The sequence below is a fragment of the Mugil cephalus genome, chromosome 14 (assembly GCF_022458985.1).
Source record: "Mugil cephalus isolate CIBA_MC_2020 chromosome 14, CIBA_Mcephalus_1.1, whole genome shotgun sequence".
NCBI lineage: Eukaryota > Metazoa > Chordata > Actinopteri > Mugiliformes > Mugilidae > Mugil > Mugil cephalus.
The window spans coordinates 23,314,199-23,335,321 of NC_061783.1; the positions used below are offsets into that span (position 1 = coordinate 23,314,199).

The following is a 21,123-nucleotide window of genomic DNA, read 5'->3' on the forward strand; positions in this document are numbered from 1 at the left end:
ACTGCCTGAAAAACGATCTGGAATCCCTGATGCTCTAGTGCTAGTATAATAAATGAGAAGTTTAGGAACTCCTCCATCTCTCTGTTGGTACCAGGCTAAACAGTGGTAGTTATTGCTAACATAAACATTCTGACTGGTTCTACAGTTGATGGTGACGGTTCCTCCCAGACCAGACCTCACTGATCCAGGCTGAGTCACTGTGACCTGGCCTCTGGACTCTGAGGATACAGAGACAAAAACATAAAGCAGCTTGATGGTTTTGTGGGCTTCATTTCAGAGGGATGGATGTTGATAGAGGAGAGGAGTTTGATTGTCTGGACTTTACCTGTGAAGCAGCAGCAGAGGAGAGTCCAGATGAGGACGCAGATCAAAGTCATGTTTTTGATGAGGAGGATTTCTGTGGCTTCTGTTGTCATGAAGGACAGCTGACAGTCATCCAGTCTTCAACTCTCAGGACTATAAACTCTCCCAGAGCACTGGAGCATGGTGCTGCTGATGCAAAGTCACTCTCTATGGAAATGCTCTGACTCTCTTCTCGTTTATTTCTCCATTTTTATAGTTTTATGGTCAGGTGTAATGTAAATTTGCTTAACTGTGAGGCTTTAGAATTGAACAGAAAATCAACATAAGTAACAGCACCAGTAAGAGGAAAAGGAAAACGAAGAGTGGTAATATATATCAGACTGTATTAACATGTATGTCTGTGCAAAACTGCTGAGTAGTGGTTGTTCAGAACTATGTACAGTTGACCTGAAATCTTCACTATTTTTTTTTTTATTATAAGGGAGGATTTAAACATTTAATCAGTGGTGCTGTACAGTCTGATGACTGTGTGGACAAAGGACCTCCTGAACCTCTCAGTCCTGTAGTGTAGTGAGAGAAGTCTCCCACTATTGCTGCATCTCTGCCCCTCCAGAATGTCATGAAGGGGTGGGGGGCTGATGTTGTCCAGGATGGACGGTGCTGTGTTGCATGTGCCCCTCTCAACAATAGTCCCCAGTGAGTCCAGCTTCCTGCCAATCAAAGACCCAGCCTTCTCAACCAGTCCGTCCAGTCTCTCAGAGGTCCTTTGAGTCATACTGAGTCATGATCATAACATGAGTCATAACCTTAGGATTTGTGACTCCAACAGGGACTTATTTGGTGTGAACCATAGTGTCAGCTAGATATTGATGTAGTCAGTTCAGTGGTAGAGGAGGTTGTTAATTAGCTTCATCTGCCACTGGAGGGGCAGCAATAAGATGAACTCCTAAACAGGAAGAGTTTTGTATTTATCTAGTGTCAGTGTCACTACTGGTAGTATGAGGTGATACCTGGACCCTACAGAGGCTGAACAGGGGGTCCAACTCTGTCAGGATGGGATATCAGTACATGCCGTTGTCTGAAGGTTTGATGTGTCCAAACCAAATGAGTTGTAGTATGACTGCTGTAATGTGATCATTGGTTCATTAACTATCAACCCATTTGGTTTTGAACATTACTACATACCATCATTTAGACATTAGAATCGAAAGCATTTTTTTTTTCTTTTTGGAAAATATGGGATCAATGGTGTGAAAGATCATAAATTCAGTTTAAGGTCAAATAATGAATTCATGTGTTGTTTTCAGCAAAGCAAGAGAGAAACAAGAGTCAGTGTCAGAGTTTTCTGAAGGTTTGATGTGTCCCAGCACAGTCTCAAGAGCATGGAGGATATTCCAGGAGACAGACAGTTCCTCTAAGAGAGCTGGACAGGACTGTAGAAGGTCCTCCACCCATCAGCAGGACCAGTATCTGGTCCTTTGTCCACGGAGGAACAGGATGAACACGACCAGAGCCACAAACAACATGAACATTGTTACAGTAACGTTTTCATTTGTTAAAGTGAGATGAATAGAATAGAATAGAATAGAATAGAATAGAATAGAATAGAATAGAATAGAATAGAATAGAATAGAATTTATTTCCATTTGCACAGGTACAAAAAGTGTTTAAAAATACAGGTAAACATTTTGAATATTAAAACTATTATTCTACAAAACATAAACACTTTGTAAAAGTAAAAAAATAAAGAAATATATAAGTAAATTTAAAAGTACACATTAGCTTATTGCACTAGAATTATTGCACTTGTGGTGAAGAAACAATAATAAAAGAAAAATAGATGAAAAGCAGTCATGTCTAAAACTAGAATTAATATGTTCATAACAACATTAAAAGTATTGTAAAAAATATTTAAAATATGATTGAGGTTTGTGTCATTTTATGATTTATATTTGTATTTTTCAAACCTCTGTTGGTTTGGTTTCGTTGCAGCTGTTGATCAGTTCCTCTTCAGCTGAGGGAGGTTTTTGTACGACGGGTTTTCACTGTGTGAACGGGAAGCTGTGACCACTCTGAGAACAATAATAAACTCCTGAATCTTCAGTCTGAACTCTACTGATGGTCAAAGTGAAGTCAGACCCAGATCCACTTCCACTGAAACGATCAGAAACTCCAGAATGACGAGTTGTAGCATAATAAACAAGAAGTTTAGGAGCTTCTCCAGATTTCTGAAGGTACCAGTGGAGGTAGTTACTGATACTTGAACTGGATCTACATGTGATGGAGACAGACTGTCCTGGAAGAACAGACTGAGATCCAGGAGACTGAGTCAGGACGATTTCTCCTGATGAACCTGGAAAAGATGAACAAGAGGAGAAGAGTTATTGAGACAAATCCAGCTTGGAGAAAGATGATGAAGATCCAAACAGAAGAGGATGATTTGTTGAAGATGGAGAATAGATGGAAGAAGATGAATGCTGCTTGCTTCAGTGTTTCTCCATCATTGTGCTCAACCTGGTTGCATCAAAGCAAGCAGCAAAGTTTTCAGCAGAGAGTCTCACCCTGAACAAGGAGCCCCAGGGTGGCCAGCAGTAGAGTCAGTGACATCATCATTGTGCTGCCGGCGTGTCAGTGGCTGTGAAAGGCCTGGACAGCCACTGATCAACACTGGCCTCTTAACGGCTGGGAGCAGAGAGGCAGGACACATATGCAAACACACAGAGTCAGTCAGCTGCAGCTGGACAACACATGGCATCATGCTGTTTCCCTCTCACTGTTAATACTCCACATATTTACATATTCACATCATGACATGTGGAGGATATTGATGGTGTGTTAGGAAACTGATCCAGTGACTTGTGGACAGCTTGGTTCTGGAAGATTCTCTTTGTGATTATTCTTCGTGAAATTAATATTAATGACTGGATGATTATTGATCACAAACATATATGATGTTGATCTGTGTCTTGATTTTTACTTTTGATGAGATTTAAGAGAGAAAACTGTGATCCAGTATAAAGCTGAGGTCAAAGGTCATAATTTATTTATTTCTGGATGACAGTTAAAAAGGAGTAAGCGTCAGAAAATCCACCGTGCATGTGATTAATAACTGCCTGAGATTTGGTGGATATGAAATGGAAATAATAAAATTTGACACCGGAAAAATAAACTCTCTATGATAAGTCACTTATTACTGACTTATAATAAATTCTATCTTGAAAAATGCAGTGTATGGTGTGTATGTAGTTTTTAACCAACGTTTGGTTTGTGTGTTCAGTGAACTGTATCAGTCTCTGCAGTAGCTTCCAGCTGCAACAGTCACTTCAGTTTCTGTTCTGTCTGACTGAACGAAGTTTTTGTACAACGCTTTTTCACTGTGTGAACACATACTGACTGTTGGGATTGTGAAGACTCTGACAGTAATAAACTGCTGCATCTTCAGTCTGGACTCCACTGATGGTCAGAGTGAAATCAGAGTTTGATCCACTGCCTGAAAAACGATGTGGAATCCCTGATGCTCTAGTACTAGTATAATAAATTAGACGTTTAGGAACTCCTCCATCTCTCTGTTGGTACCAGGCTAAATAGTGGTAGGTGCTGTAATAGTCGCTGTAGTAATAAACATTCTGACTGGTTCTACAGTTGATGGTGACAGTTCCTCCCAGACCACACCTCACTGATCCAGGCTGAGTCACTGTGACCTGGCCTCTGGACTCTGAGGATACAGAGACAAAAACATAAAGCAGCTTGATGGTTTTGTGGGCTTCATTTCAGAGGGACGGATGTTGATAGAGGAGAGGAGTTTGATTCTCTGGACTTTACCTGTGAAGCAGCAGCAGAGGAGAGTCCAGATGAGGACGCAGATCAAAGTCATGTTTTTGATGAGGAGGATTTCTGTGGCTTCTGTTGTCATGAAGGACAGCTGTCAGTCATCCAGTCTTCAACTCTCAGGACTATAAACTCTCCCAGAGCACTGGAGCATGGTGCTGCTGATGCAAAGTCACTCTCTATGGAAATGCTCTGAGTCACTCCAACAGGGACTTGGATCACTCTGATCATGATGTTGATCAATGAATCAATCACTTCATTCTTGGATATTGATCAGAAATGTGTCAGTGTTCATTTGTTTGTCTCTGACTTGAGGTCGACTGAAATAAATGATATATTTTTAATAATTCTCTTCATACAGATGTCAGCGTAACACTTGGAGTCAAATTAAATTAGTATTTTAATCATCAGATTTATTATAATCTCAGATAGACATATGTTTGATACTTATTCATATTGGAAAGATTAAATAAAGACCTTTTCTATTAAATATTATCATTTACTTGCCTTAACAATATTATAATAGTGATTGTATCAATTAACTTTCACAATAAATAAAATAATCCAAATGATGTGAATCTGTTTTCAACATTTTAACCACTAATGTCATAAACTGTGTGATCTGACTATGAGTTTATTGAGTTTGTTTGTTTCAGAGTCAGAGAGCCGTGTCTCTCTACAGTCAGAGGTTTTTGTACGGCGCCTCAATGAGTTTGTATCACTGTGGTACACGTTCGGTGGAGGAACCAGACTGGAAGTTGGAAGTAAGTCAAACTTAAATCTGTTTTATTTTTGGAGTTATTCTCTCTTTTTATTTCCTTGACTTTTTGTTCAGGAAAACTAAATATCTTTCAATGTAATATTGTTATATTTCTATGTCTGCAACAAGACATAAAGTTGATGTCAGATATTTCAAACTTACATCAATGAATCTAAAACATTAGTGTGGTTCAGAGGATAAATCCTTCTTTGTGGTTTTAATGGTGAAGTTGAATTTTGAGGGCTTGTAGGGTTTTGTTCAGTCTGACAGAGTCAGAGAGCCGTGTCTCTCTACAGTCAGAGGTTTTTGTACGGCGCCGCAATGAGTTTGTATCACTGTGGTTGACGTTCGGTGGAGGAACCAGACTGGAAGTTGGAAGTAAGTTTCTACTGTATTTAATACTAAATACTAGATTGTAGATTCATCTTTTTTAGTCTTGATGTGTTTCTCTCTCCTCATGGAGGCTAACTCAGATCAGCTTTGATCACGTTTGATTTTCACGTTTGTGTCAAAGTGAAATTTCAAAGCTTGAAGTGTAGAAAGGATCAAAGTTGATTCCTCCTATGATCAGTTTCTAATGTGACATAAAAATAACTATTGTTAGGATGGATTCAATCTGACATTCTTCAAGTCAAACTGGACAGAGTGAAGATAAAGATGGGGATTTGTAAATGTCTTTTTATTTCATGTTGACTTTGAAATCATGTCGACAGTTTGTTAAATCACGAAGATCATTTTGTGGCAGTGAGCTGCTTTTCTCTGCTTGTTTCCACTAAATCCTTTAAAGTCATGTATGGTTGACATGCTGATGATGTTGAAGCCAAAGTTTTCTTGGAAATGTTGAGACATGTGCTTGTTTAGTTTCCAGTGTAGTTGGACATATTTCAGGACAAAGTGGATGATGATTGTCTCTGTGCTGATATGCATGAGAGCTTTCTGAAAGGGAAGTGAAACAATGTGTGAGTGAATGAGTGGTGGAGCAGAAAAAGCATCTGACAGAAGCTTGTCCAACTCTCTCACAATAAAAGTGTCCAAGTGTCTGCTGTTTGATTGACAGCTGTGTGCTCCCTGTCCTCCTAGGTGATGTCCGTCCCTCGCTGACGGTGCTGCCTCCCTCCGTGGAGGAGCTGGACCAGGGGAAGGCCACGCTCATGTGCCTGGCCAACAAGGGCTTCCCCTCAGACTGGAGTCTGTCCTGGAAGGTGGACGGCAGCAGCAGCATCAGCAACGGGGAGCAGAGCAGGAGCCCGGGGTGCTGCAGAAGGACGGCCACTACAGCTGGAGCAGCACCCTGAGGCTCCCTGCAGACCAGTGGAGGAAGGTGGTCTCTGTGACCTGTGAGGCCAGCCAGGGCTCCCAGACTCCGCTCTCAGAGACACTGAGGAGAGACCAGTGTTCCCAGTCCTGACCTGACTCACTGGGACTCTCACACTGCTTTCACTCTCTCTCTGCTCTCTGGCTTTTCTTTCACATCTTCCAATAACAGGATTTACTGGCTTCTTGCTGTGTTTCAATGTTGTTTCACTGCTTCTAAATAATAAAGATCTGCTCATCAACTCACTTCTTCTCATGTCGACTCTTTTCAATCATTTTCTCTCAGTGACGAGGAGAAAAACTGAGATGATCAAACAGTTTGTGACTGAGTAAAGGAAGTGTAAGGTTCCATCATTTCTATCTCTATTCAGAATCCTGTTGATAAACTCACTGAAACAAAGTGAACGTCCAGATATTCATTCTAGTCTCAATCAATCTGAACGAATTCAATCCAGTTTAACAGCATCACAATGACAATCCAGGTCAATCACCACCTTTGTGTTACTGTTTCTACAACAACTCAACATCATTTTGATCAGAATGGCTTAACTGGTACCTAATGAACTGGACAGGGAGTGCGTATATCAGCCACATTCAGTTTTTAGACTGTCTGATGTGTTCATGTGTGCACTGAATGTGCATTTTGCTTCTCATTTTGGATAAATTTAGTAATTATAAATTAAGGTTTCATTTGATAACTTTCAGTTTTTCTCTATAAATTTACGTTTTCATTCATTAATAGTGACTGAAACATTCTAACTCTTTCAGGTTTTACTTCATTACAATGATGAAGTGATGTGATAAACTGAAAGCTAATCTGAACTAATTGTCTATTAGAGACTAATAATGAGTAGAGACATCTGCTACTGTCCATGACAACACACACTTTGACAATTAATGAATAAATGTGTTTTAGATGTTTTTCTTTTTAACTGTCACCATTAAATCAAATGTATGAACAGGACTCTATGATATTTATCAAGTTTTTAACCAAAATCTGGTTTGTGTGTTCAGTGAACTGTATCAGTCTCTGCAGTAGCTTCCAGCTGCAACAGTCACTTCAGTTTCTGTTCAGTTTGACTGAGGTAGGTTTTTGTACGACGCTTTTTCACTGTGTGAACACATACTGACTGTTGGGATAGTGAAAACTCTGACAGTAATAAACTGCTGCATCTTCAGTCTGGACTCCACTGATGGTCAGAGTGAAGACAGAGTTTGATCCACTACCTGAAAAACGACCTGGAATCCCTGATGCTCTACTGTTAGCAAGATACACGAGAAGTTTAGGAACTCCTCCATCTCTCTGTTGGTACCAGGCTAAATAGTGGTTGGAGCTGTCAACATAAACATCCTGACTGGTTCTACAACTGATGGTGACGGTTCCTCCCAGACCAGACCTCACTGATCCAGGCTGAGTCACTGTGTACTGGCCTCTGGACTCTGAGGATACAGAGACAAAAACATAAAGCAGCTTGATGATTTTGTGGGCTTCATTTCAGATGGATAGATGTTGATAGAGGAGAGGAGTTTGATTCTCTGGACTTTACCTATGAAGCAGCAGCAGAGGAGAGTCCAGATGAGGACGCAGATCAAAGTCATGTTTTTGATGAGGAGGATTTCTGTGGCTTCTGTTGTCATGAAGGACAGCTGTCAGTCATCCAGTCTTCAACTCTCAGGACTATAAACTCTCCCAGAGCACTGGAGCATGGTGCTGCTGATGCAAAGTCACTCTCTATGGAAATGCTCTGAGTCTTTATTAAAATGTGTCAGTGATGATGTTTTAAATAATCTGTAAATAAATTATATCTAACACAGTTTATTATCATGTGGTGCTGATATTTTTCTTCAAAGACAAATCTGAAATGATGATTCATTTTATTATCAATCTGGTTTTTACAAAGAGACCGATTTATTTTTCATTTCATCGTGTTTTTTTTAGTCGACTAAGTTAACGAAATTTCATTCGTTTTATTGAGTCAACTTAAAACCACTGAAAGGTTTTCTGTCAGGCCGGGACTCGAAGCAGAACTCAGGACTCAGTATGCAGAGATGACAAAGGGGCTTTAATTGGAATGTTCAGAGATCCCTCACAGAGGGACAAACAAATGGCCACAAAAATTCCTGGACGTAAATCTAATCAGAGAAAACAAAAACTCTCCAAAAGGAGGAAATACAAATCGAAGAAACAAATCACTAAATAAACACAAAACACTCCGAATGGAGGAAAACCTCAGAACTGAGGAAATAACTAAGAAAAGACTAGACAAACAAAAACTATCTCTCCGAGAGGATTCACAGGCTTACTTGGAAATACTTTGGTTGAAAACATGAAGCAAGGCACGAGAACAAGTTGACGACGACAACACTCTGGCACAAGACAAGGGGAACGCAGACTACTTAAACACATGGAGGGAAATAGGGGACAGGTGGACACAATCAGGAATCAGGGAAGACAATCAGACTTGTGACACATGAGGAAGGGCAAGTGGCCTGAAACGAGAGGAGCGTTACTTTTCAAAATAAAACAGGAAATGACAGGACAGAACAACCCCAAGACAAGACGCCCTCACCACGGTGTGACATTTTCATGATGTACTATATTGATGCTAGAGTTCCAGTGGAAGGATTTGACTTTGACAAGAACTAGAATGTGATGTCTAGATGACTATTACATCCCGGCTCCAGAGGCGCAACATAAAAGTGGAGACACATGATGGAGTTTCAAAAAGTATTTATTTTACAAGAAGGGACAGAAAAACAGGTGAGCCATGCTGAGCTTCTGCAGTGGAAAAGTCATCCCCCAGGCCTCTTCAGCAGGCCTTTTAGTCAGTCTTCTCAGGTGTGGCTGATTAAGGTGATTAGGCACAGGCCAAACACACCTGTATAGCCAGTGAAAACGCAGAGGGCGTAACAATGACTGGGTCAGAACATCTCCTGAACTGCAGCTCTTGAGGGTTGTTCCTGGTCTGCAGTGATCAGTGCCTATAAACAGTGATCCAAGGAAAGAGAAGAACATTTAAAATGTACTTAAAATATAAAGTTTTTGCACTTTTCTTTTTCTCTTCTTAACACATGACAATCTTTTATTCATCCCACTGTGGGGAAACGCACACTGTTTCTGCAGCAGAGAGTAGAGACTTCACTCAAGAGGTAAAAAAAAAAAAAACGTAAATATTAAAAAAGTCCAAGAAAACAAAAATGGAATACAACTGAAATCACATGTGTACAAGGGTGAATTAAAGACATGTAAAAATGATTCAATGCACAGATATTACAAATGTCACAGTTTGTTTTGACATTGTCTGGTGTGTGTGGTCTACACACTCCAAGCATCAGCCATCTTGGCTGATGCTTGCACAGAGTCATACAAGGACCTCAATAGTTCTCCTTGATTTTACAAGGACCTAAGTGTTCTTAGCAGCTAGAGTCTGCTCTTTGTCTTCTAAAGTGTACCAGTGTGGTCAGTCCAGTTTAGTTTTGTGTTCAGATGAACACCCAGGTACTTCTTAGAGTCCACTATCTCTATGTCCATTCCCTGGATGTTCCCCAGTGTAGTGATTGTTTGTTTCTGCAGAAATCCACCACCAGGTAATTGGTTTTAGCTTCTGTAATCGCAATTTCAGATTTTAGTGGCTGGGTTTGACTTAGGTTTGACACGTGCAGTTTGAATGATGACTAGGTAACAGTGTTCCGGTCGGTCACTTCTGATCATTTATTGCAAGTACATGAAATTGATTATAGCAAATAACAACAGGCAGGATTTCAGGTCCACCAGATGGGTCCAGCATGTTCCAGCACGATCAAGAACCTGTTGCCTCTATTCCAGCCACACCTGGCTGCTGTCCTGCTGGGTCTTATGTCTTTCTCTTCCTCTCTGGCTCCACCCTCCTTCCAGGTGCCCACCAGATGGGGCTTGACACACCCAGTCACTCATCATACATTTACTCACAAACACAATATTGGGAAAAAAAACAAAATAATCAACAAAAACTCATATTGGCTCCTACAGCTTCATTCAGCTGGACACAGTTTTCCTGGCACCAGACTAGAAAGTCTCTGATGGATCATGTGTCAACTCCATCTTCTCCAGCCTAGATGAGGCCAAAGCCTGCATGGTCCTCTGGGTATTTCTGCAGATTACAGTTGGTTTAGAGGTGTCTGAAGTCATCATTGTAGAGGAAGAAGAGGAAGGGAGCCAGGACAGGTCCCTGATGACGACCACGTCAGACACATAGTCCCATGTCTGCACATACGAAGTCTACTGGTCCGGTGGTCCAGTGTTCAGGATGTGAGGTGGTGGTTCACTCCTGTGTCCACCAGCTTAGTTCATGAATCATATTTTTGATGAAAGTCTGTATTTTCTCTTCTATAATAACTGATGATAGTACAATAACAGTGTTTTTTAGAGACATTATCAAGTTTTGTTATTATCTTTTTACTGTAGTATTGTGAACACAGTGACACTCAAAGTCAACAAGAAGCTGAAATAAATGTTCACATATTCAGAATTCACAGACACAACTGAGACTGGATCTGTAGATGAAAATGTTGAATGAAGCTGTAAAATACTCCTCTCCCAGATTTTCTCTTTTTTTTCTTTTTTTTAATCTTTGCTCCTTAATATTCCTGATGCTGATTTTAGTCATGTTTTCTGGATGTTGTTGAGACACTTGTGATTCAGGGTGAAGTTGAGGTCAAAGTTCATGACCAAGCTTTGTCACATTTACTGTCCAGCTCTGTCTTTGCTTTAATCACCAGCAAACCAGATAAGAACTAAACTTATAAAAACATGAAGAGAGATGGAAAAACAGTGAGATGTAAATCATTGTTCAGTGTTGGATATGTCAGAGTGTGTGAACTTCTATATTTGTGAGCATCAATATTTTAGATGTTGATGTTGGATATGTGAGAAAAGAAGCTATATTCTGACTGTTCATCAATCGTATGTGATGTTTCACTGTCAACATATGATGATTTGTTTAGAAAAGATTTGGGCTAAAGTAGGAATTATTTATGAAAGTGAAGGACAGAATGAAAAGCTGGAGAATGAATGTATCAGTGTTCTGTGAACTGTATCAGTCTCTGCAGTAGCTTCCAGCTGCAACAGTCACTTCAGTTTCTGTTCAGTCTGACTGAGGGAGGTTTTTGTACGACGCTTTTTCACTGTGTGCACACATACTGACTGTTGATTCAGTGTTCACTCTGACAGTAATAAACTGCTGCATCTTCAGTCTGGACTCCACTGATGGTCAGAGTGAAGTCAGAGTTTGATCCACTGCCTGAAAAACGACCTGGAATCCCTGACACTCTAGTGCTAGTAGAGTAAATGAGAAGTTTAGGAGCTCCTCCATCTCTCTGTTGGTACCATTGTAAATAGCTTGGATTCTGACTGGTTCTACAACTGATGGTGACGGTTCCTCCCAGACCAGACCTCACTGATCCAGGCTGAGTCACTGTTACCTGGCCTCTGGACTCTGAGGATACAGAGACAAAAACATAAAGCAGCTTGATGGTTTTGTGGGCTTCATTTCAGAGGGACGGATGTTGATAGAGGAGAGGAGTTTGATTCTCTGGACTTTACCTGTGAAGCAGCAGCAGAGGAGAGTCCAGATGAGGACGCAGATCAAAGTCATGTTTTTGATGAGGAGGATTTCTGTGGCTTCTGTTGTCATGAAGGACAGCTGTCAGTCATCCAGTCTTCAACTCTCAGGACTATAAACTCTCCCAGAGCACTGGAGCATGGTAGTGCTGATGCAAAGTCACTCTCTATGGAAATGCTCTGAGTGACTCCAACAGGGACTTATTTGGTGTGAACCATAGTATCAGCTCTCTTCTCTTGTTGTTGCTGATCTTGTTGTGTTCTCTGTCATTTAGTCTGTGTGTTGTCATGTGTCAAATTGTCCTACACATTTTTTAAATGCTCCTCTGTAGCTTTGATTCCTCTCCTCAGGTTTGCCCTAGTCATATTGTTGGGAGAGAGATACATTGATTCATTCTGTTCTTTATTCGAGGACAAATTATACAGGAGTAAAATGAAAACATCTTAATTTATTTTGGGATGTCTACTGTCGATGGAAATTACACAGCTGAAACACATGAAATCAACACTTTTTAATCAGAGTATAGCATGAAGTCAATTAAAGCTCTGGAATATTGATGTGGTCAAATAGTAGTAGAGGAGGTTGTTAATCAGCTTCATCTGCTTTGGTGTTAATAACCAACAGCTCCACTAGAGGGGCAGCAATAAGATGAACTCCTAAACAGGAAGAGTTTTGTATTTAGCTAGGGTCAGTGTCACTACTGGTAGTATGAGGTGATACCTGGACCCTGCAGAGGCTGAACAGGGGGTCCAACCCTATCAGGATGGGACATCAGTATATGCCATTGCCTGAAAGTTTGATGTGTCCAAACCAGGTGAGTTGTAGTATGGCTGCTGTAATGTGATCATTGATACATTAACTATGAACTCATTAGGTTTTGAACATTACTACATACAATTACAGGAACTCTCTCACAGTTTGTGAACAGGTCTGATTAATCACCACTCATAAGGTTTTTCTGGATGGATGGATGGATGGATGGATGGATGGATGGATGGATGGATGGATGGATGGATGGATGGATGGATGGATGGATGGATAATTAGATAGATTACTTTATTTATAGCAGTTCGGTATTTGAATACAATAATATACAATAGAATAAAATACTGAGGTATAAAAATAAAAGCAAAGATAAAAACACAGAATAGGACAAGGACACTTAAAAAACACAAGATACGAGATACATAGGTAGATAAGGTGCAGTGGTGATGTTATTGTAACTAAACAGTATATAATAGTAGTATAATATATAAAGTATATAATATAATATTATATCATGATAATAATAATGACAAGAAGACATAATAACACCAGTATATAACAGTATATGGTACTAATAATGGCATCAGCATCAGCATGTAATAATTAATACTAATAATAATAATAATAATAATAATATACACAGAAATGTGTCATATGTGCAAGGTGAGCATATGTACATAAATATAATATATGATATGTAAACATGTATTAATCCATGTGTGTATATACACACACACACACACACACACACACACACAAGATAGGATATGATATATAGTATAGGTGTGATATATGCATATAAGTACTTGACTAAACAAGATATACTTGAACTGTAAAGGTGTCAGGTACATTAGTGCATTTCTGTGATGGTGGGTCTGACAGAGGTAGAGGAGTTGTAAAGTCTTTTTGCAGTTGGGAGGAACGATGTCTTGTATCATTCCTTAGAGCAGCGGGTTGAATGAGTCTGTTGCTGAAGCTTGTGTTATTTTAAGATTTGTATTTGTATTATTCAAATGTCTGTTGTTGTAGTTTCAGCTGTTGATCAGTTCCTCTTCAGCTGAGGGAGGTTTTTGTATGACGGTTTTTCACTGTGTGAACGGTGCGCTGTTACTCTGCTGACAATAATAAACTCCTGAATCTTCAGTCTGAACTCTACTGATGGTCAAAGTGAAGTCAGATCCAGATCCACTTCCACTGAAACGATCAGAAACTCCAGAATGACGAGTTGTAGCATAATAAACAAGAAGTTTAGGAGCTTCTCCAGGTTTCTGAAGGTACCAGTGGAGGCTGTTACAGATACTTGAACTGGATCTACATGTGATGGAGACAGACTGTCCTGGAAGAACAGACTGAGATCCAGGAGACTGAGTCAGGATGATTTCTCCTGATGAACCTGAAAAAGATGAAGACGAGGAGAAGAGTTATTGAGACAAATGCAGCTTGGAGAAAGATGATGAAGATCCAAACAGAAGAGGATGATTTGTTGAGGATGGAGAATGGATGGAAGAAGGTGAATGCTGCTTGTTTCAGTGTTTCTCCATCATTGTGCTCAACCTGGTTGCATCCTGAAGCAGCAAAGTTTTCAGCAGAGAGTCTCACCCTGAACAAGGAGCCCCAGGGTGGCCAGCAGTAGAGTCAGTGACATCATCATTGTGCTGCCAGCGTGTCAGTGGCTGTGAAAGGCCTGGACAGCCACTGATCAACACTGGCCTCTTAACGGCTGGGAGCAGAGAGGCAGGACACATATGCAAACACACAGAGTCAGTCAGCTGCACCTGGACAACACATGGCATCATGCTGTTTCCCTCTCACTGTTAATACTCCACATATTTACATATTCACATCATGACATGTGGAGGATATTGATGGTATGCTAGGAAACTGATCCAGTGACTTGTGGACAGCTTGGTTCTGGAAGATTCTCTTTGTGATCATTCTTAGTGAAATTAATATTAATGACTGAATGATTATTGATCACAAACATTTATGATGTTGATTTAAGTCTTCATTTTCACTGTTGATGAGATTTAAGAGAGAAAACTGGGTAACACTTTCTATGAAGGTTGTATTTATAATGCCCTATAAATGCACTCATAATGTTTTATAAGGTGTCTATAAAGCATTATAATGGTCATTATTACCATCTATACATATTCACAAGTCGCCATAACCAACTTCATGATGCATTATGACAACTGGTTATGAATGATTATAATTTTAATCTGAATAGTGCATTATAAATATGTCAATATCTGCCTACTCACTTGTTAGTTTTATGATGCATCATAACTACTTTGCTTTGCTAAATGTGTATAGTGATGCATAATGAGTTTTGACTTCGCCTATAGTGCTTTATATCTGTAGTTATAAGTATATGTAATAAAGTTATAATAATGTATACATCTCCCTACAGCACACTGTTATAAACAGCTATGCAATATCATAAGTGCTATTTGTCAGCGCTAAGTAAAGTGACAAGAATATGACACTGTTATTAACAGATATAAGTTACTATGAGTAATTAAAAGGTGCAATGAACTTAGTCCTGAGTCTGGCATCTTTACCCCATATGCACAATGTTAATATCATAGGTGTTATTTGTCAGCTTTAGGTAAATTAGTGCAAATGAGGTGTTGTGGATATAAGACTATTATAAACAAATATGAGGCACAATGAAATGAGAGCCTGGACAGTAAAGACAAAAGGAATGCATTTAGTTCACTTTATTTTCATTTAAACCAACACACATAATCAGAATGATTATCAATGCTCTGAGCAAATTACACAAACACATGAAACACATGAAACAGGCCACAAAAGTGGCACGGCGTGGTCCTAGAGATGTGGCTCTTAAAAGTGCCTTTGGGTCGGTGAGGTGATTCAGGGTCAGAGGTCAGGAGATGGTTTGACAGCAACTACAAGAAGAACAGAGGCAAATCTTTAGTGCTCTAGCTGGGTTTGTTTTTATGCAGAAAGGTTTGATTGAAAACACATATGCAGATCACGTTTTTTTGTTTAAAGCAGGCTAATGAGACATTGTGTTACCGCATATCATGCAGGCAGCGCAGATTACCCGTAGGTGGCTTAAGCTAGCTACACAAAAGTTACCAGACACGGCTAGTTTTCCCTCACAAGTTAGATCGTTTTCATATTCTTGCGTTTAATGATTGAAACCATTCGAAATCATTGCTTTAATATGTAAACGATGTGCTTCATGTAAACTAAGTAAGGCATTAAAAAACACTAGCAGGACAGAGAGACAACCTACCTGTCCTGGAGAGGACTCAGCGGAGAAAGGAAAGAAAAGCCGCTTTACGACTAGTACATACAGTCAATGCTTTACGACAGTGAGTGGAGCTGGGGACGGAGGTGGGTGGGTGGGGTCAGGGGCCATGGACTAAAGAATGACATTTCTACAATAATAATAATATAAATAAAAACGATATTAAAATAACATCTGACGGCATTCAATAAATGCGGACATTTCTAGCGATCCTGTATAAAGAAACGGTTAAATGCCAACCCGGTCTCACAATGGTTGTGAAACTGTCACGAAAATTAATCTATTGTTTGGTGCCTGCCGATTGTCCTCGAATTTTCATGCCGCTCGAAACGCATTTCAAACTGATGTATTTCAATTGGAAGTTATTTCGTGCTATGAGGACGGCTGTCAATGTGACACTGCGCAATAAAGAGGTTTGATTTTATTTCATTTAGACCAGCATGAAGCTGAGGTCAAAGGTCATCATTGATTTGTCTATTAATGACAGTTAAATAGGAGTGAGAGTCAGAAAATCCACCTTGACTTCGAATGTGATTAATACCTGCCTGACATTTGGTGGATATGAAATGGAAATTATAAAATTTGAGACTGGAAAAATAGCCTCTCTATGATTATTGAATATCTTAAGTCACTTCATTCATGACTTATGATAAATTATGTCTTTTAACATGCAGTGCATGAAGTCTTTAACCAACGTCTGGTTTGTGTGTTCAGTGAACTGTATCAGTTTCTGCAGTAGCTTCCAGCTGCAACAGTCACTTCAGTTTCTGTTCAGTCTGACTGAGGGAGGTTTTTGTACGACGCTTTTTCACTGTGTGAACGAGTATTTGCCGTTGTTGTAGAATTCACCCATACAGTAATAAACTGCTGCGTCTTCAGCCTGGACTCCACTGATGGTCAGAGTGAAGTCAGAGTTTGAGCCACTGCCTGAAAAACGATCTGGAATCCCTGATGCTCTACTGCTAATATAGTAAATAAGAAGTTTAGGAACTCTTCCATCTCTCTGTTGGTACCAAGACAAGTCAGTGCCATCATCTACTCTCTGACTGGTTCGACATCTGATGTTGACGGTTCCTCCCAGACCAGAGGTCACTGATCCAGGCTGAGTCACTGTGACCTGGCCTCTGGACTCTGAGGATACAGAGACAAAAACATAAAGCAGCTTGATGGTTTTGTGGGCTTCATTTCAGAGGCACGGATGTTGATAGAGGAGAAGAGTTTGATTCTCTGGACTTTACCTGTGAAGCAGCAGCAGAGGAGAGTCCAGATGAGGACGCAGATCAAAGTCATGTTTTTGATGAGGAGGATTTCTGTGGCTTCTGTTGTCATGAAGGACAGCTGTCAGTCATCCAGTCTTCAACTCTCAGGACTATAAACTCTCCCAGAGCACTGGAGCATGGTGCTGCTGATGCAAAGTCACTCTCTATGGAAATGCTCTGAGTGACTCCAACAGGGACTTATTTGGTGTGAACCATAGTATCAGTTCTCTTCTTTTGTTGTCTCCTCAGATTTGCCCTAGTCATAGCGTTGGGAGAGAGATAAATTGATCCATTCATTCAATAAGCAATCAAGGACACATGAGGAGACACATGTCATGTTTCCTCATGTGTCCTTGATTGCTTATTGGTTTCTGCTGGTGTGATTTCCCTCATTAGTTTCACTGTCAGGTCGATGTGTTCCTTCTTGTGTTGTCTCCTGGCCTGTTCTCATCCTCTGTTCTTTCCTTGCCATGTTTCTGTGTTGTGGATTTTCGAGCTATGTTTCTTCAGTTTATTTTCGTCTTTGGATTTGCCTGGCTGTCTGCAGCACCTTCTGTTTGATTTTTGTTTATTTTTAAAAGGATAACTGTTATCCTGAATCCCCTGCCTCATCATTTGTCCTTCACTTGGGTCCTCCTTTTAAATCCTACAATTCTGTGACAGAACGTCGCGACCTGTAAAAGACCCAGCAGACTTTCTTTTGATGAAGCGGCTGAGAAAAGAAGGCGATTCATTTCAAATTACACTGAACTTATACTTGAATACAAACCCTGGCCCACAAGAGATTTTCCACTCCTTTTGAGGACACTCGTTTTGCCATAAGGGACCTCGTGGTTGCCATTAGAGGCAGACCTGCTGACAGGTTGTTGCAAATGGGGTGGTCTGCCTTTCACCTAGTCGCTTGTCCACAGCTAGCTGGCCACAGGCACCTGTCTCCACCACGAGAGTGACCACCGCTCCAGCCCCTGTCCCTGCTCATGTTCCTGTCATGATGGTGGCCATCCGCCTCTGTTCCTATCCCCACAACGCCGATGCCTGGACCTTCGCAGTGCCACCCGTCCAACCCACCTCTGCGTTCCTGAGCAGCCGGCTGCACCTGTCTCCAACTGTCCTCTGACTCTACCACATTATTTTTAGACATTAGACATTTGCATCAAAAGCAGTTTTATTGGAAAACGTGGGATCAGTGATGTGAAAGATCCTAAATTCATATTGAATTCAAGTTTTTTTTTTCACCAAAGCCAGATAGAAACCAGAGTCAGTGTGAAAGTTTTCTGAAGGTTTGATGTGTCCAAGCACAGTCTCAAGAGCATGGAGGAGATTCCAGGAGACAGACAGTTCCTCTAAGAGAGCTGGACAGGACTGTAGAAGGTCCTCCACCCATCAGCAGGACCAGTGTGTGGTCCTTTGTACACTTACACATACAACAAGTATAAGTGAAATTAAATGATTGTGCTCCTGCTCAGTCTTTTTTAAAAATGAAACAATAAATAAATAGTACATGTTCTAAATAGCAATGCTATCATTCTTTTAAACATAAACACTTGGTAAAAGTAAGAAAGAAACAATAATAAATCTGAATGTAAACAGTAGTGTATTGAACATCGTGTTATTGCACTAGAATTGTTGCACTTGTGGTGAGGAAAAAAAATTGATGGAAAATATTCATGTCTTAAACTAGACTTAATATGTTAATAATTTAAAGTAAAATATCACCAGCGTTTGTGTCATTTTATGATTCATATTTGTATTTGTCAAACCTCTGTTGGTTTAGTTTCATTGCAGCTGTTGATCAGTTCCTCTTCAGCTGAGGGAGGTTTTTGTACGACGGTTTTTCACTGTGTGAACGGGCGGCTGTAACCCTGCTGACAATAATAAACTCCTGAATCTTCAGTCTGAACTCTACTGATGGTCAAAGTGAAGTCAGATCCAGATCCACTTCCACTGAAACGATCAGAAACTCCAGACTGACGAGTTGTAGCATAATAAACAAGAAGTTTAGGAGCTTCTCCAGGTTTCTGAAGGTACCATTGGAGGTTGCTACCAACATATGAACTGGTTCTACATTTCATGCTGACAGACTGTCCTGGAAGAACAGACTGAGATCCAGGAGACTGAGTCAGGATGATTTCTCCTGATGAACCTGGAAAAGATGAACAAGAGGAGAAGAGTTATTGAGACAAATCCAGCTTGGAGAAAGATGATGAAGATCCAAACAGAAGAGGATGATTTGTTGAAGATGGAGAATAGATGGAAGAAGATGAATGCCGCTTGCTTTGGTGTTTCTCCATCATTTTGCTCAACCTGGCTGCATCCTGAAGCAGCAAAGTTTTCAGCAGAGAGTCTCACCCTGAACAAGGAGCCCCAGGGTGGCCAGCAGTAGAGTCAGTGACATCATCATTGTGCTGCCGGCGTGTCAGTGGCTCTGAAAGGCCTGGACAGCCACTGATCAACACTGGCCTCTTAACGGCTGGGAGCAGAGAGGCAGGACACATATGCAAACACACAGAGTCAGTCAGCTGCAGCTGGACAACACATGGCATCATGCTGTTTCCCTCTCACTGTTAATACTCCACATATTTACATATTCACATCATGACGTGGAGGATATTGATGGTCTGCTAGGAAACTGATCCAGTGACTTGTGGACAGCTTGGTTCTGGAAGATTCTCTTTGTGATTATTCTAATTAAAATTAATATTAATGACTGAATGATTATTGATCACAAACATTTATGATGTTGATCTGTGTCTTCATTTTCACTTTTGATGAGATTTAAGAGAGAAAACTGTGATCCAGCATGAAGCTGAGTTAAAAGGTCATCATTGATTTGTCTATTAATGACAGTTAAATAGGAGTGAGAGTCAGAAAATCCACCTTGACTTTTCATGTGATTAATACCTGCCTGATATTTGGTGGATATGAAATGGAAATTATAAAATTTGAGACTGGAAAAATAGCCTCTCTTTGAAAAGCCACTTATTTCTGACTTATAATAAATTCTATCTTGAAAAATGCAGTGTATGGTGTGTATGAAGTTTTTAACCAACGTCTGGTTTGTGTGTTCAGTGAACTGTATCAGTCTCTGCAGTAGCTTCCAGCTGCAACAGTCACTTCAGTTTCTGTTCAGTCTGACTGAGGGAGGTTTTTGTACGACGCTTTTTCACTGTGTGAACACATCCTGACTGTTGATGTAGTGAAAACTCTGACAGTAATAAACTGCTGCATCTTCAGTCTGGACTCCACTGATGGTCAGAGTGAAATCAGAGTTTGATCCACTGCCTGAAAAACGATCTGGAATCCCTGATGCTCTAGTGCAAGCAACATAAATGAGAAGTTTAGGAACTCCTCCATCTCTCTGTTGGTACCAGGCTAAATAGTGGTTGGAGCTGTAAACATAAACATTCTGACTGGTTCTACAACTGATGGTGACTGTTCCTCCCAGACCAGAGGTCACTGATCCAGGCTGAGTCACTGTGACCTGGCCTCTGGACTCTGAGGATACAGAGACAAAAACATAAAGAAGCTTGATGGTTTTGTGGGCTTCATTTCAGAGGGACAGATGTTGATAGAGGAGAGGAGTTTGATTCTCTGGACTTTACCTGTGAAGCAGCAGCAGAGGAGAGTCCAGATGAGGACGCAGATCAAAGTCATGTTTTTGATGAGGAGGATTTCTGTGGCTTCTGTTGTCATGAAGGACAGCTGTCAGTCATCCAGTCTTCAACTCTCAGGACTATAAACTCTCCCAGAGCACTGGAGCATGGTGCTGCTGATGCAAAGTCACTCTCTATGGAAATGCTCTGACTCTTTATTAAAATGTCAGTGATGATGTTTTAGATCAACCTCTATAAATAAATTAAATCTAACACAGTTTATTATCATGTGGTGCTGATATTTTTCTTCAAAGACAAATCTGAAATGATGATTCATCTTAATATTAATCAGGTTTTTACAAAGAGACTTATTTATTTTTGATTTCATGGTGTTTTTTTGTTTTTTTTGTTGAGTAAG

General features: G+C 40.3%; 1 pseudogene and 4 gene segments (V, D, J or C); 1 reads left to right on the plus strand and 4 right to left on the minus strand.

Moving 5' to 3' along the window:
• Positions 1 to 2,296: 2,296 nt before the first annotated feature.
• LOC125020422 lies at positions 2,297 to 3,090 on the minus strand. The segment is given in 2 exon segments: positions 2,297 to 2,656; positions 2,865 to 3,090. Coding segments are annotated over 2 exon segments (363 nt in total).
• A 1,402-nt stretch (positions 3,091 to 4,492) lies between these two features.
• Positions 4,493 to 6,451, plus strand: LOC125020324 (annotated as a pseudogene).
• An 862-nt stretch (positions 6,452 to 7,313) lies between these two features.
• On the minus strand, positions 7,314 to 11,842 carry LOC125020325. The segment is given in 2 exon segments: positions 7,314 to 7,645; positions 11,787 to 11,842. Coding segments are annotated over 2 exon segments (384 nt in total).
• Positions 11,843 to 13,655: 1,813 nt separating this feature from the next.
• LOC125020427 lies at positions 13,656 to 14,247 on the minus strand. The segment is given in 2 exon segments: positions 13,656 to 13,963; positions 14,170 to 14,247. Coding segments are annotated over 2 exon segments (360 nt in total).
• Positions 14,248 to 18,792: 4,545 nt separating this feature from the next.
• LOC125020425 lies at positions 18,793 to 19,653 on the minus strand. The segment is given in 2 exon segments: positions 18,793 to 19,255; positions 19,462 to 19,653. Coding segments are annotated over 2 exon segments (360 nt in total).
• Between the last annotated feature and the right edge of the window lie 1,470 nt (positions 19,654 to 21,123).